This window comes from Dermacentor silvarum, chromosome 1 (assembly GCF_013339745.2).
Source record: "Dermacentor silvarum isolate Dsil-2018 chromosome 1, BIME_Dsil_1.4, whole genome shotgun sequence".
Taxonomy (NCBI): Eukaryota; Metazoa; Arthropoda; class Arachnida; order Ixodida; family Ixodidae; genus Dermacentor; species Dermacentor silvarum.
In genome coordinates this window covers 10,767,508-10,784,671 of record NC_051154.1, presented here as the reverse complement: position 1 = coordinate 10,784,671, position 17,164 = coordinate 10,767,508, and the positions used below count along the sequence as shown (strand labels likewise).

Below are 17,164 nucleotides of genomic sequence, written 5' to 3'. Positions count from 1 at the left end.
CCAAAGGAAGATCCTGGGTACAGTGCCTGGAAAGAAAATCATGTGTACCAGAAAAATACTGATAGTAAATCCTGCCAGATAGAACCAGGGGCAGCTGTTGCCCTCTTTGATCGCTCCCTATCGCGCCATGGTTTGCTCTACACCACAATCCTTTGCGATGGAGGCAGCAGGTCTTTCCGCGCACTCGAAGAGGTCAAAGTTTATGGTTACATAAATGTAGAGAAGGAAGACTGCATTCACCATGTGCAGACGCGGATGGGCACTGCTCTTCGCAACCTCATCCAGAAGCACAAAACAGAGCATGGTGAGAGTCTGAGTGGCAAAGGTCGACTGACAGATGACCTGATTACAAAGCTCACCAATTATTACGGCTGGGCACTGAAGTCTAACATGGGCAACATAGATGGTATGCACGGAGCGGTAATGGCAACCTATCATCACAACCTATCATTCAACTGATCAACACCCAAATCACAGCCTGTGCCCAAGTGGTGCCAACTCATGGTGGAAACACAAAATGCTGCTACTGCTAAAGGAGAACCACTTCCAAAGCACCAGAGCTTGCCAGAGCATGTTAGTAAGGCACTCCTGCCTGTCTATGAACGACTTGCTGACAAAAAACTCTTGCAGCGCTGCCACAGAGGCAAGACACAAAATGCAAACGAATAACTGCATTCTGTGATCTGGCCTCTCATGCCAAAGACCAAACATGCCTCCCTATTTGCAGTAGAAACTACGGTTGCAGAAGCAGTAATGAGGTACAATGCAGGGATTAAAGAAGCCTCGTCTCATACTCTACAAGAAATGCAAATACAACAAAGCAGCAAAGGCATCCAAAGAGCAGAAGAGAAAGACGGTTACCGTCTCAATAGTGCAGAGCGAAAGCGGGCAGCTTCAGCCACCTTCCTTCACGCAGCAAAGCGACAACACCATGAAAAACCATGCACCGATTGTTCACCTGGGGCATATTTACCCTTTGAGGTCCAAATTAATTCTGTTCAATGTAAAAAATTGTTCTTTACAATTTGAGATGTGCGTGATCGTGGTAGTTTTAAAAAATTTTAAAAATCTGTGCTCACACTTTTCAATCAAAACTTGTTTAATGATTCCAAATGGAATCAGTGGGACTTGGTGGACTTGAAATACGTCGTTTCAAGCAATACATGAAAAATCTATTTTAGATTAACCTCTTTGAAGCAATTCTTTTCTTTGTTGAGGCAGAGGTGTGTGCCACACTTCTCGCACCGAATGCGGGAGTAAGAGCACATTCTTTATTTTTTTTTAGTTTGCGCGATCACTTCTTTTTCATTGGACGAATTAATGTCACCTCGAGGATCAGCACAAGCTTCGGGACTTCATTCTTTTTTCCCATAAAACTCGCATGTGCTGATTGTTGCTATATGTTCTGACAGGAAATGTTTCCGTAATACGGAGGGATGTCACAAAAAAAATTCTGTCTGCATGATAAGCTCATATCAACAGCATAAAATCACAAAAAGCAGAAGGCTCCACCAACAATACAGGCTCCTGACATGATACTGATCCATCAGGTAACACGCGGCCAAAACATGGCCAAGTTCGGCATGAAAACGCCGTTCGAGCACGAACGAATGCACGATTTAGTCAGTGAGGTAACGTCAATCAAAATTGTATCGCGTGATAGGTCGGGGCCGCTACGTCCCAATGATTCCATTTGGAATCGTCAAGATTCACAAAGTTCTCCATTACCTGCAAATACTTTTCGCCGAATAAATTTACTGCGAAGGGATAGCATAACACCTAATAGTCGAAGTCTAAATGATCGAGACAAAAATAAAATAATTCTTACCTCTGTACGGTGAAAAGAAGAGGGGATCTCAGCGAATTGCAGGAACAGTGCAAGCAATTCTTTTATTTTTTCATTCAGAGGTGGCAGCACTTCCTTGAGTCTACCAGCTTGCCAGCATATGTAGAGCACGGGCTAAATATGAGTTGTTGCGTAAGAACAACCTTTTTTTTTAACCCGGGGTTGCCCACTGAGCTATAAAATTGATGATTCCATTTGGAATCACTGGGCCTTAAAGGGTTAATGTGTTAGCTATTAAATAAAGCTATTTTATTGGTTGCACAACTCTTGAAAACAATGCCTTGCGTTTTTTGCTATTTTCTCAGTTTCAATTTTTCAGCCTGGGCGCAATCTTCTGATCAGGTTTTCTCAGCTTCCACAAGTCCAATTTTAATCATTCTTCTTTCGTTTGAAACCTTAGGGCTCAGTAAGTGCCGTAAGACTACCAAATAATGCAAGGTAAAGCTATAAATTAAAACAAATGACAATGTTTATCTAAGTAATTATGCCTGTACGGCAAACATGAAGTTCGAATGCTTACAACTTTTGTTCTGGAGAAGCTAGAATGACAAAACTCGTCTTACGGCACTCCTTGATTAGTGTAGGTTGCAATGGTAAAGAGTACAACAAAAAATATGCAGTATATTTTTTTAGAAACATGAGAAAACATTTTTACCAAAATGCGTCTGTTAGGAAAGAATCGTATGAAATACATTAAAATAAGCCTTATATTTCAGACCTGTACATAAAACTACATATACCTAGAAAGTTTCATCATTCTAGCTCAAATATTAAAGAAAATAATTCAAAACTCCACATATCCCCTTAACAATTGAAACAATCAAATCTATGCATACTCCATTGTTATGCGTAAGAATGCATCTTGAGCTGCATCGTGCCATGAGGTTTCTTTTAAAGCTTAATTCAGAGGATGCGCAAATTCAGTAACCTGTCAGAAAATTTATGTTGTAGCGAAGAAGAGGGACGATACAGTGGGTCAGTCTCTCCAGCGCATTGCCCGGACGGCGCCACTCGTGCTAAGGGTTCCCTGAACTGATCCAACGGTCAGCCCTAACGCTAGGGTGCTATAAACGCCTTTACAATGTGAACATGCGGAATAAAAGATTCAGAGTAAAAATATGACACTGTTGTGGTATCAACCCTGAAGTTTCCAAGAATGTGTATTTCTAGTCATCTCCAAAAGCATGTCTTGTTTCAAAGTGGCATAGGCCAACATGTCACTATATGATTTTTTTTTTCTTTTTTTTTTTCAGATCATTTTGCATGCAAGTTTTATTTTAGTGAAGTTATTATGCTGTGTTTATATACAGTGGAATCACGTTAATACGATTCTGCATAGTATGTTTTTTTTTTTTTTTTTTGCGGGTAATACGATTTGGTTGGATAATACATCGGATAATACGATTTTTGGATGACACGCATGATTTTCTGGTTCCCGTGAAGATCGTATCAACGAGATTCCGCTGTAATTTAACTGTACCGGTGAGTCAGAATAATTGAATCAGCTTTGCCTGCTTTTTTAGTGGGGAGGCTTTTGAGCTGAGCTGATCACTCCAGGATATTCTTTACTTGATTTCAACCACTTCTTGGTTATGCTGAGCTGCTGTTTCATGATGTGTTTCTGTTGTAGGCATTTATTTTGCAGAGAACTCATCCAAAAGCAATCAGTATGTCTATGGCACCTGCGGAGGAACGGGCTGCCCAATACACAAAGATCGTTCCTGCTACATCTGCCACAGGCAAGTTCTCTTTGCACTCTAACAACTTTTGAAAAGAGGTGGTGCACGTATGCCTGTTTTGTCAGCGCTGAAATTTCAAAAGGTAGAATTTTTCGGTCTGCATCTTCAAACAAAGTAGTTGGTATTATTGCTCGCTTTGTGGACTGCTTTCGCAGCTACTTAGGAAAAGTGCGGATAGTGTACACAGCAACATGGCTTGAGGTTGATGGCAGACAGCAAGGAGATCTCGAGGATCTCTTGTCTGCTGTCTCATCTGTCCTTAGTGTTCTGATGCACTAGTTGCCAGCCATTGACAATGCATTTTGAGAAAGCCTGGTTATGAAGTAGAGCTTGTCTCTTCATTCTCACAATTGACCCTGCATTGCTTAATTTTAATTACTAAGTTGACATTAAAACAATGCTGTGCTCATACAATCATGATGAGCACCTGAAATAGTTTTGTAAATAGTAGTCAGGGATTCATTGCGAAAACTAGTTGATGCATTGAATGAGCCATGCTGATGGCAAAATGGTGTTTTTGAAAACAGTTGCAGCTCTTTCCTGAGAACGTAATGTATTGGCTTGTAGTGGCTCGTCATATTCCAGCGGTTAGTGCATACTACAATACATTTTGTTGTGGGTGTGTAAAAACTTCAAATACAAATTGAATAGTCTTTGCTATTTGATTCAAGAATTAACAATACAGCATTGTGTAATAATTTAAACCTGTTCAAATACTATAAGGCAGGGATCCTCAAAATGTGCCTAAGCAGATGTGTGTTGGGCCCTCCCGCTCTTCGCCGTGTTTGAAGAAAAGGGGATCCTGAGGGTTGAGCTGATGAAGATGTTGGGGCCTTTAAGGCTGCCGGCAGAGGCAGCTCACCCCTTTGGCTTCAGCTTCACGTAGACGGCACAGGTTCACGTAGACATGCCATCCACATGAAGACGATTTCCCCCGGACTGACCCATCTGGGGGAAATCTGCAGTCACCTTTTCCTATCCCCCTCTTCACTTTCACCTCTACTGTCTTCTATATTATTCTGCTTATTTTCAATTTTTCTGGTGGCTAGGGTTAACCATATTTGATGATAGCAGTGGTGTGCAAGAGGTGCTGGCTGGACTTGTCTGTGTACAGCTCTTGTCATGTCCTCATTGTGGGCGGTCGGCATCACTGCTGAAACAGTCAAACTTCCATATAACGAAGTCCTACTTGTAGCGAAAAACTTTGTTAAATAAGTCGAGGTTTTAAAGTTTCACCAGTAAATTTAATTTCATAAATTCCGAGAGCATTTATGGTGAATAGTATCTTGTCAGTAAGCACTTATAAACAAATTGCAAAAAGGTCGGACTATAATGGCATGATTATGAGTGCCAGCGCTTGTGGTGCAGATCACGCCAAGAGAAATGAATCAGCATAGCTCACAGCATACGAGATTTGCAGGTGTTGTGTCGTGCGGCGCCTTAAATCTCGGATGCCATGGCTGACTGCGCTTAATGCCCGCAGCCATAATGAGATGGCACCCACAGTACAATAACAAGTGTGAAAGGGTACGAATATTAGTCTTTCTTTATTAAAAAAAAAAAGTGCAGTTTCGCAAACATTAATTGCTTCTTCTTCTTTCTCGGGTTTTACATGCCAAAACCAGTTCTGATTATGAGGCACGCCATAGTGGAGGGCTCCGGATTAATTTTGTCTTTAACGTGCACTACAACGCAAGCACACAAGCGTTTTTGCATTTCGCCTCTATCGAAATGCGGCTGCCGCAGCCAGGATTCGATCCCGCGACGGCAATAGCAAAGAGACAACTCCATGAAGTAAGGTTTGTAGTGTTATTGGCCGTATAAATTGCAGTAAACATTCACTCGCTAATTAACAAGCACAGTGTCGCACATGCAGAGGCAAAGATGAACACATCTCACTCGATGACCACGAACACTCGCTGTCGCAATGCTCGCATGTTGAAGAGCACCGTCTATGGGGAGCGAACGCTTATTGTTGCCTCTTGCTTCACCGTGTCTCAGAAACTTGAAATTACGTGACCTCCAACACTAGATCCGCAGGAGCCCAGTGCCCAAGACACTAGCCATCTTGACTGGCCCTTTGCACTTTTCCCCGATCACCTACAAAATATGGCGCGTGGTTCGCGTATGTGCTCAGCCACGTGGACACGATGCGCAGTTATGGCCGGGTAAAGGAGGAGACGCATATTAGGTGAGGTAGGGCTTGATCACGTTACCGCATGCTAACCCGTTCCCCATCCCCGTGTGTTGAAGGAATCGTCAGCTCTCGTGTTTACTCTAAGCTGCCGCGTGCCCCGCGGCCTCCGAAAGTTCTTTACCAACAGGACAGATGGCGCAGTGGTGTTTCCTGTATACCATGCTCCGGCGCGTGTGCTCGTCGTTTTTGCTGCTAAAGCTTTTCATGCGGAAGAACACATGGAAATAACATTTGCCTTGGCCATCATTTTTATAGCTTTTTTGCTAGATTTACCAGCCATACAGGCTCCAAGTACGTGCTTGAAATGGCCAAAAACTTTGTTAAATTGCAAAAACAAATAACTGTTTTTCAATGGAACTAAGATGGGGAGTTAAGTTAGTAGAGTTCATTAAACCGAGGTTTGTGATATCATGGGTTGATTTCATGTAATTCATTGTGAGAAGGAAGTGACAAGAGCCAGATTAATTGCACCCTTTGTGGTTGCAAAAACCTTGACTAACAGACCGTGGACACTTGCCGCCCGCATGCGCCGGCCGCAGCTGCGTGGGGGGGCGCAGCAGCTCAGGGGCCGATGGGGCGTGGCTACAGCGAACACGATCTGTTCGCGCCGTTGGGCGGGGTTAACACCTGTAGTACAGTCGCCGACCGATTTTTCATACTTCAAAAATTTGGACTTATTGGATATTCCGGACTTCATAAATGCACCGTCAAGGTTCCCATAGAGCTAATGCATAGAGCTAATGCTATGTATAGCCTCCAAGATTGGGATACACACGAGAGCGCGTGCCATCCTTTCGTCTCAGAGGCCATGGCCGCTCTTCCTTAGCTGACAAACGCTTTAGGGGACGGCACTTTTTTCTTTTATTCGGTCAGCACTATCATCATAATGACTTTGCGAAATCTGTTTTTTGTATTATTATTATTAATTTAAAGTTCGGCCAAGGTAAATACACCTGGTAGCGAAGCTTCTATAGAAGCCCATACGTTCAAAACATGGCGGTTCATGGGGCTTAGCACCATCTGTGTGAGGAGGGAACACTTCCGACGGAAGAAAAAATAATGTGACGCCATATCCATTAAAAACAGAAGTGACGTCATTTTGTTCTCAAAGGCGCGAAATTTGTTTTCGGGGGGCCTGCCATTAGAGCGGTATATTCAAATGCCCCGCCATTCGACGTGATAGGCGTTTCGAGCTTTCAGCGCGGAAATCGATGCAGGAAAAGTTCAGCCATATGGGTGTCGAAACTGCATCCTTGCGCAGAACATACTTTGTTTGGAGGCTGACGAACGCTTTGGGCGTACAGTGCTCTTCCTTTCGTCAGACGCCAAGCCCATCGGCCAGCGCTGTCCCACGAAAACAACTAAAGTGAACAATTATCTGGCGGTCGCAACTCACTACTTTTGACTGAACAGGCTAAGAAACTACAACGCGTCACCAAATTCAGACAAGCGTCGACAAGCAAAGCAACACAACATGTGAGGGAGGCATATTGTAACAGAAGAACTTTACGAGTGCCCCTTTCTGCATACTTCAAGAGCTGCATTGCATTGCTAGTGATAGCGGCAATAGCGGTGTCAACGCCCGCCGCTATCGGTGGGCGCTCTTGCGGTAGGCGCTGAAAAAAGGTATTTATTGATAATGATCAAGTAAAATAGAGTTGTTCTTTTCTCGCCATGCGCATATAAAATTGATTAGGAATTTTATTTTCGTTGTGAATCTAACTGTGTATCGCTTTAATTAAAAAACGCTTTTTTCTTTGCCAATGTTTGTTATCTCCAAACATAGTCGCGCTTCAATCACTGCTCCCATAACCACCCTTGGTGATGTCGGTGACAATTCGCTCTGAACCGCTTTTCGTCCAAAGCTTCGCGACCATTTGGATCAACCTTGGTTCGGCTGCTATTTTGCACATGGTGTGCGTGCCTCGGAGATGTGCGCGGCTTCGCATTGGTGTGATCGGCGCCACCGCCTGTGCTTTCGCGAGAGCCAAGTGGTGCGAAGCGTAGCCTCTGCGATCAGCTCCGGCAGCGCGCCGTTGTGGATCCGTTACAGAGTTAGTAAGATTACACTTCTCTGCTGGGCTACGTGCCGAATGGGAATGAATTAATGAAATCAACTTTATTCAAGGTCCTGCCGAATGGGAAGGCCAGAGCAAATGATGCTCTGCGGGAGCCGATCACGGAGGCCATATGCGAAGTAACGGAGCACGTTTCTTCAATTTAATGGGGATCTCTGCTAGCGGAGATCGCGAACGCGGTGACGCTCTTGTCGACGTCAGTCTTGTGCAAATCCAAGCAAATTGAATGACCTCCAAGCATAGTATGAGGCGGAACATTATTAAAGATTTTTTTTTTTTTTATGCCACTCTAAGCCTAATAAACTTTATTTTTTAAGGTGAACGAGTTTGTCGAACTGTTCGATTTTTCTGACTATTTTTCGGTCCCTGCGAAGTCCGGAAAATCGGTCGGTGACTGTATTTCTTACACTGTGGTGGTGGCCCACACCTAGACTTGCCACTTCGTTCGTTTGTCCTGCGATGCATGCAGTTCTCCCGAATGCTAAGGACACGTGACGCGACTTGTTGCCGCTAGCTTAACGTGTTCAATAACAGATAGTTTCAATGTGCTTTCGTAATCAAAGTGAAGGCAGCGCATCGTCTTGCTATGCAAGAGCTCGTTCTGTCGCCATGCATGATCACCATCTTGTGGTGGCAATGACTCTGGCTAGGCTGGCTCTGACGGTAGGCTGTTGCAAACATGATTTCAGTTTTAGATCAGATTGCACCACCCAAGCAATTTTCGGGTGAATTTATTGGGAAAAAAACAAGGTGCTCGATAGAATCGGGTAATAACTGATTGTGAGCTACCATTCTTGCTTTAAAATCTTCCTGGCGCAGGCTGAAAATAGGTGTTTTTGACGGTAGATGACGTGTGTTTGACACATTCACTGTACCCTAAGCACCGTGAAGATGGATGCTGCCTCACCACTGTGGTCACCAGTGGGGTCGGGCGTGTGCATGATGGCCACCCAAGTTTGAATTTTCCAGTGAAGGCTAATTTCTGGATCGAAATAACAAAAGTTTAGTCCCATGTTAAAGGTATGGCGCCAGCCGAGACTTTCGGTCTTGATTGAGTTTACCGAAAAATCGAATTAACGAAAGTCTACTGTGTTGGTTTGCTTAGTTTTGGAAAATGCATTGTCAGTGCCCTGGACGCTCTTAAAAATGCTTTCTGTCTTCCACAAAAACTGTTCTAAACTCTGATGACATAATGACTAAGCTGTGTGTGTTGGCCTGAACAGCAGCTGAGATGAGCTCCATCTTTTGCAGGCAAATGCTGTTGTGTCGTGTGACACTGGGCAAGTCATTCCTGCAATTCAGTGCCATGAAGATGGCACATGCTCCACCTGGTCACCATTCAGTCATTGGCCGGCCCAGCGTAGGAGGACTCTCCTACCCCGAGTATGTTGTCTACCGTGGCGAGCAGGTCAGTTTATCCTTAAGTCTGTCCACGGTAGCTCAATAGCCCAATCATGCACAGAGGTGCAACAGGCAGGCACAAAAATGCTTACCTGTTCCACAATTACATTAGTTTCTTGTGCATCTGTGCAAAATAACTACCATATATATGTACCCTTGTGTAAGGTCCACACCTCGTAAGCGTATCGGCCCACGATCGAGACAAAACATGTCTTCAGCTATCACTCAAGTTTGATCCTTTTCTTTTATATCTGCAGCACCAGTTCTTACACTAAGAACTGCAGTGCCAGCCTTTATTCTTCCTTGTTTCTGAGCATTGCCTTATTGCAGCAGAGACGTAGCTTGAACACAGCTGGTGTTATTGTTTTCACGTTCTGCTAGCAGCATCAGTTTGCCTGCACTCAGCCAGGCACTGATGCATGACCATTAGACACACTGTGGGATCGCAGTGGTCACAACCACTAAACATCTACTGCTGGAGCACCCAGCAACCACTGCGGCAGTCCATGCCCAGGGCAAAGGGGATCCTGGGGCTATGCCAACTCCGAGTGCTAGGAACTTTAAAGGGACAATAAAGGCAAATCTTAAGCCAACGTTGACTGTTAAAATACCATTCCAGAAACCTCGCAGCACTTGTTTTGTGCCAGGAAAAGACTTAGTTTAAGAGAAAATCGCGTCTGAAGGGTCTGCATTCCTTTAGGGCAATTCAAATTGCCCACCCCAGAGAGGGGGGGAGGGGGGGGGGGGGACATTGCATACATGTGGCCATCACCACCCTTTACTGCCGTCGGTGAGTAAAACGACGCCCGACAGACAGCGCTACGGCTTTCTGCGCAAAATGCAAATGCGCGGCCATGAAGGAACCGAGCCAACACAGAACATTGGATTTACCGCTGCAGCTGCTCTTGGTCAAGTAGTGGCATGGACCATTCGGGAATCCCGCGACATCACATGGACGTAGCATTCTCTGCTACTTGCAGTTTGTGTAAGTTTTGCAAGCGAGCAAAACCCCACAGCACTATGCAATAACAAAACTACTGAAAAGCGAAAGCGCAGGCGGCGCAGAGTAGAGCAAGGAACAAAACCTTTCAACCGCCCGCATCGTTGTCAGGGGTGCCATCAATGAGTTCTTTTTTCTAAAATTCGAATAGAACTGCACAAGTAGCATTTTGTTTGGTTTTATATAGCAATGTAATGATATTTTTATTGTGAGTGTTGAGTACTAGTGACAGAATTATAATTAGGAGTGCCTACATCATAGGGCTAGTACCTGAATGTCGCCGGTGAGTCTCAAATTTTGTCCTGCATTGTGGGGGTACGTTCTGCGTGAGGCTAGGGCTGAAGGCTAGCTCTGGATCTAGCCACACACAGTCGTTCCGTCATACTCCCCAACCCATAGCGTGTGCAATCGCAGCTACATGGGGTCCGGGCGAATAAGGCAACGAGCGAGTCAACTCAACGTTTATTGCTGCGGGAAATAAGGCTCACTTGCAGAGGGAAGTCCACTCTCTAATAAGTAATAAATAGTGTTGTCTCGTTGCGTGTGATAGTCACGCAAGCGAGGTCACTCACGGGTTACAGCAGATATCAGTTCTGGCAGGTTCAAGGTAGGGGCACCAAAGAGAGTCGGTCTCCCCTGGTGGCACTCTTTTATGCTTTTTTACCTTTGGCGCGGAGAATCACCTCCTCGCCTGTCAGATACCTTCCCTTTTCCCGCGATGGTACATGCGTCGCGAGAGGCAAGCGAGAACCGGGAGAGGGCAAAGGGCCTCTCTCTCATGTCTACGCCGGCTCCTGATGCGTCCGCAATGTGGACACGCGACGATGCGAGTACCGCAGGAGAAGATGGGTGCGTGTGCTCCCCACAGCATTTACCTTAATTTCTCAATTACTAAAGCTTTGTTCGCGATAATATTGACGCCTTAATTGTACTCAAGCTTTGCTTTAGCTTGACCTAATATTTGCCTTTAGTGTCCCTTTAAGGTCCCTCGGCGAAGGCAGCACACCTCTTTGGCCTCCCTTGGCTTCACGTAGAAGCTTCCACTAGACTTTCCCACCCAGGGAAAATCGGCAGTCACTTTTTCTTGTCCCCATCTCCTGTCTTCTGCTTTCCTTTCTGTCCTGTCACTTCCTCTCTTTCTTATTTTATTGTCCTTCTCAGGGGGCTTGACTTAATCTTGTGTGGATAGCCAGCCTTGGATATACCATATTTGGTTATACAGTCAAACCTGCATATATCGAGCTCGCAAAAAAAAACGACAATTCGATATAGAACTTTTAAAGGGGTCCTGAACCAGCCCTCTGGCTCTGTGAAAGAACAGTCCGTGGATAGCATACGCTGCTGTAGCCAAATTTGCAGTCGAGCGAGGCGCATGAATCTCGCAAGCGGAGCACGAGTCACGTTTCTCTCAAAAACGCTCTTTTTTCAACAGAAGCCTGCTCCTCACTCTTTTCTGTATGCTTTATTTTGTAATATAACAGATTTTCATGCGTGGCTGCATTTGGCCAATAGCTGACATCAATCAAGAAGGGTGTTTGGATCAGTGCACTACAGTAACAGTAGGAAGTAGTGCACTACTTTCTACTGTTACTGTGTATATTTATTGATGCAGTTTAATAAACAGGCTGAAGTAAGTGAAAATGTGCTTTTGAATTTAGAAAACAATTATGTACTTCCGAAAGAAGCTGACTCTCGTCTGCTCACACTCGGCCACGGCCGCCCAGGTAGAAATTAAACTATGGCTGCCCTGCTTACCAGTTTCGTAGCCATCAGGTCTCGCTAGTTTTGACATGAGGGGCAAGCCCCCCAATTTTTCTTGGAGGGGGTGGGGGGGGTTGCCGAAGCCGTAGAAACCACACTGCACGTCTCGGGCTGCTCGGGCTCCACCAGGTTGGCGGGGCATCGGTGCCTCATGCTGCAACGATTCGCACAACGCTTTTGCATGGATGTCAACTACAGTTCAGTCTGCCAAACTTTTTTGTGACTTTGGTATTGTGACGAGGTTATACTGTATTCAGTAGAGTCTTGCTTATACGATCTTTACGAGAACCGTAAAATGAAACGCATCGTCCAAAAATCGTATTATCCAAAGCAAGCTCCAAAAAGTATGAAAATAGGCATACTCGGTGACAAATTCAATAGCAAAGGTTTGTGTGGAGTCGAGTAATACTGCTCCGCATAACATTTTATGCAGAGCAGCATCATTTGGCGCCACACGAACTGCAGCCAATGCACTTTTATTTAGCAACATTGAAATAGCTCGTCAGCTTGCGCTGAACTTTCTTCTTTTCAATGTCCGTAAGAAAAGAAGCTACTCTTCCCTCACTCAACTGAGCAGCGGCGCTTTACCACTGGCGACATGCTGCGTGAGTTTTTCCTCCAGTGTGCCTGGGGCTTAACATGTTGTTCGTGGGTCGTTGGAATGTTATTTAAGCTGGTACACCGGAACATGAAGCCATGAGTTTTAGAAATACCACTAAAAGCCCACTTCTGCAGTCATATTATCCAATTACAGGTGATAACGAAATCGCAGTAACCGTATGAAGATGCATTGCCCCCATATGGGACGTTGGCTGGGAAAAGATAAACGTATTATCCCGAAAAACATTATGCAGAATCGTATCAACGACATTCCACTGTGTACGTTGACAATCTGCAAGTGGCTTGCCGCACCTCAAATTTGTCAGCCTCCAAGAGGCAACTTCAGGTTACAATAAACTGACACAAATGGGATTATAAAAATGGTTTCTGCTTCTTCACCCAGAAAAATGTTGCAGTCCGGTTTCAACAAAAATGGGCAGTACAATTTGGTCCATTTTTGAAATTGGATGACATCACACTGCTGGTAAAACAAGAATATAAATTTTGTGGAGAAACATTAAAAAACTAATCTTTCTTGCCCACATAAACAGACTAAAAGTTAAGGCAAGTAAAGAACTAAACATCCTCAAGGTCCTGTCACATAAGCACTGGAGATCTTACCAAATACGCCTGTTATGTATTAACGCAATTAGCATTCTTTGGAAACTTTACGCACTTTTTGGTGTGTCCCTGGGTACGACGTAATAGTTCAGTGGAAACCCGCTAGGTGGAGAGAAGTAATTAAATGGAAAATGAGACATCCATCCAATCGTAGCAATTGCTACAAAGGAAATCCATACGGCTTACTTGAAAGAAAAGCCTCGCAGTTGAAAAATTCCTCCCGATCCGGGACTCTAACCAGGGGTCACCGCCTTTCCGGTGCAGCTGCTCTACCATCTGATCAACAACTCGAAGCATAGGCAAGTGTTTGACGTAATAGTTGAGCGGAAGCCCGCTAGGTGGAGAGAAGTAATTAAAGGAAAAATGAGACATCCACCCAATCGTAGCAATTGCTACAAAGGAAACCCATACGGGTTACTGGAAAGAAAAGCCTTGCTGTTGAAGAAAAATTCGTCCTGATCTGGGTCTCGAACCCGGGACCACCAGCTAACCAGGCTCATTTTCCATGTCTCATTTTCCATTTAATTAATTCTCTTCACCTAGTGGGTTTCCGCTGAACTATTTCGTCAAACACTTGCCTTTGCTTCGAGTTGTTGATAAATTCGACTTCGCCCTGCCATCTGCTAGCCGCCTGGTTAGCTCGGATGGTAGAGTGACTGCCCTAGAAAGGCGGTGGTCCCGGGTTCGAGTCCCAGACCAGGACGAATTTTTCTTGAACTGCGAGGCTTTTCATTCGAGTAACCCGTACGGGTTTCCTTTGTAGCAATTGCTACGATTGGGTGGATGTCTCATTTTCCATTTAGTCCCTGGGTATCTCACCTTTTTCACACCAACTTGGGTTGCTGGGTATGTGCCACTGGGTATGTGCTCGATAGACAACTTGCGCCATGGTTATGTGCAGCTGGGCACGTGACACTTATTGGCCTGAATAAAAGCAAGGGATCGGGGCTGCATCTGCCACGGAGGTGCCAGAGTAACCGAGGCCAGATAAGACAGTGTAGAGCTGGTTTGATATCATGCACCTCTTGAACCCCCCCCCCCCCCTTTTTCTCAGAGTCCCAGTTTTCTGCTGGCAAACTCGGCCACACTATGCCATATTTTTTACTCGGTCATTTTTATCTTTGAGAGTATGTGGAAACCTTACATTGCATCTTGTGCCATGCTGAGTATGCCAAATGGTTGTCTTTTCTCCCCAATCGTCAAATCTGTTATGGAAGAATTCTTGAAAGTAAAGGAATAGTTGACAAAAAGTTTGCCCCTTCTTATTTTCTTGTCACAAGACTACGAGCAATGTTACAAAGACTACGTTGGTCACTGGGTGGGAGAGGACAGTGATTATAGAGATGTCTTTTCCACCATCTTGGCTGTGTTGTAGCTCGATAAAGAGAGCTTGTAAATACATTTCTATTCTTATCTCTACCTGTTGCATTTTAGCGGACACATTTTCAACATGTTAGTGCAACTTGGCAGAAAATGAAATTTCAGGTATTGGAGAATGTCACATTTTTTAGTAACATAATTTGTCAACTGACGGGCAACAAAAATGACCAAAGCCCTAAGCATAGTAATTCTTGGGTGTTCATTTTGCCTTTGCATTGAGTTTACAAGCTGTTTTGGTACCATCTTTTCAGGCGTACCCGGAGTACCTGATATCCTACCAGATTGAAAAACCTCAGGATCATGTCGTTCTGAGTTCATAACGAAACAAGGTCTACACCTGGCGAAAAACACACATTATGGATTCCATGTCTTTACAGTGACCACAGCCTTTGATGGGGGATTGGTGTCTGTGTGTGTTCAGTGGCCGCTTGGAAGTTTTTTGGTGTATGAGAATGATGAATGTAGTAGGGTCTGTGTCACAGGCTGTACTGTCTATAACAAAACACTATGAAGCTGGTTGATTGTATATAAGAGGTGCTAGAAAGAGAGAATGTTAATATGAAAATAGCATTTTGAAACTTGGGTAGGCTTTAAATGACATTAAAACTGAATTTTAGTTAGGCATTGTTGGCCTTTTTAACTGAGTGGTAGGCCGAAATGCAATACAGTTCTTGTGGTGATAAAAGTATCTTATTTTATGGGGCTTGTTCGAAGCAGCTCATTGTGCTGAGATGGATGTAATGTGATAGTGCTTATTTCTTCGTGTACATAGCTTATTGTGTGTATGAGTGCATCCTTTTCTATAGTTTATCATTTCTGTAATGCATGTTCTATTTATAGGCCTGTTTTTAGTTCCCCATTGCCGAACTTGCATAGATAAAAGTTATTTCACATATAAGATGTGGAATCTTTCAGAGATTTGTAATGATACATAATACTTATTGTCTAGGTGGCTTGTATGTATGATCTTAGATCACTGTATAGACTGTTGTAACAGCCACACTCTAATCTTTTGAAGAAAAGTATTTTTTTTTTTGGGGGGGGGGGGGGGGGGTGTCTGTTAAAGGTTATGTTTTAGAATTAGAATGTCAGAGATAATATTGCTGCATCACGTTCGTCCTGTCCAAATCCTCTGTTGACGCTCCTCACGAACCTAATTGAAGTAGACGTAGATGGTGTACCGTTCACGGCAGTGAGTGATACTGGAGCCCAAGTGTTCATTATGAGCGCTAACCTATGCCGTCGCCTCAAAAATGTTCTTACGCCTGCCATCACTCGAGCCGTACGCGTCGCCAGTGGCGCCACTGTTGCCGTCAGGGGTATGTGCACTGCTCGCGTAGGAATTGCTGGCCGCCAATTTCCCAGTCCTGTTCACCATGCTGACCAGTTGCCCTCATGACCTAATCTTCGAGCTCGACTTTCTGACGACGAATTCTGCCCTCATCGACTGTTCCACTGGTGCGCTGTGCCTCGAGCTTCCTCTTCTTTTAGACGTTCGCCCCGAACAACCGAACACCCTCTGCTCTACAGTGTTTGTTCGTTTACCTCCAAAAGCCCTAACCTTCGTCGAATTGGCCTCAACGGCAACCGTGCCTGATGGTGACTATGTTGTTGCACCTATTCGTGATGTCCTCCTGGCACGCGACATCTCTGTGCCACACTCCGTCATTACCCTTGCCGCTAATCGGATGTGTCTCCCCGTTATCAATTTTGGCTTGACGAAGCAAGTGTTACCTGAAGGCATAGCGGTGGTCACGCTCCGGTCAGTGACAGACGACCACGTCACTGCTTTTGCAGTCAACGCGTCTCCAGATCCTCCTGATTACCCGCAGGATGCCTTGAACCTCGACGGCCCATTACGTCCCATGGTCACTCCGGACCTCACCCCTGACAAAGCAGCTGCCCTATATTACCTTTTGCTACCCTACCGCGACATATTTGACACTGACAATTGACCACTTGGTCAGACGTCCCTTGTTAAGCATCGGATAAACACTGGTGATGCTCTTCCCATTCACCGCTGACCGTATCGCGTTTTCACGGCAGAGCAGCAAGTTATTCAGCAGGAAGTAAACAGGATGCTCGCCAAAGGCATTGTTGAGCCCTCGTCGAGTCCTTGGGCGTCGCCGGTCGTGCTCGTCAAAAAGAAAGATGGCATGTGGCGTTTCTGCATTGATTACCGCCACCTAAACTGAATCACTAAAAAGGACGTTTACCTTTTACCATGAATCGAATACGCTCTTGATTGTTTTCACATTGCCAAATACTTTTCATCCATTGACCTTCGATCTGGTTATTGGCAGATTTCCGTCGATGGAGCAAGACCAAGAAAAGACCGCTTTCGTCACTCCAGTTGGCCTCTACCAATTTAAGGTTATGCCGTTCAGTTTATGCAATGCCCCCGCCACGTTCGAACGAATGATGGACTCTCTGCTTCAAGGTTTCAAATGGTTAACTTGCCTTTGTTACCTCGACGACGTCTTTGTGTTTTCTCCTACCTTTGAGATGCACCTTGAGCGCGTCGCAGCTATCCTTGACGTC

General features: G+C 44.9%; 1 protein-coding gene across 1 annotated transcript in view; it reads left to right on the top strand.

The window, feature by feature from the left end:
• Positions 1-16,288, top strand: part of LOC119455818 (poly [ADP-ribose] polymerase tankyrase-1) — a 198,564-nt gene extending 182,276 nt beyond the window's left edge. The window contains exons 24-26 of the mRNA XM_049660947.1: positions 3,477-3,585; positions 9,112-9,268; positions 14,875-16,288. Of these exons, the coding sequence (XP_049516904.1) occupies positions 3,477-3,585; positions 9,112-9,268; positions 14,875-14,943 (335 nt within the window). The 3' untranslated portion in view covers positions 14,944-16,288. The remainder of the gene's footprint in view (positions 1-3,476; positions 3,586-9,111; positions 9,269-14,874) is intronic.
• The last annotated feature ends 876 nt before the right edge of the window (positions 16,289-17,164 follow it).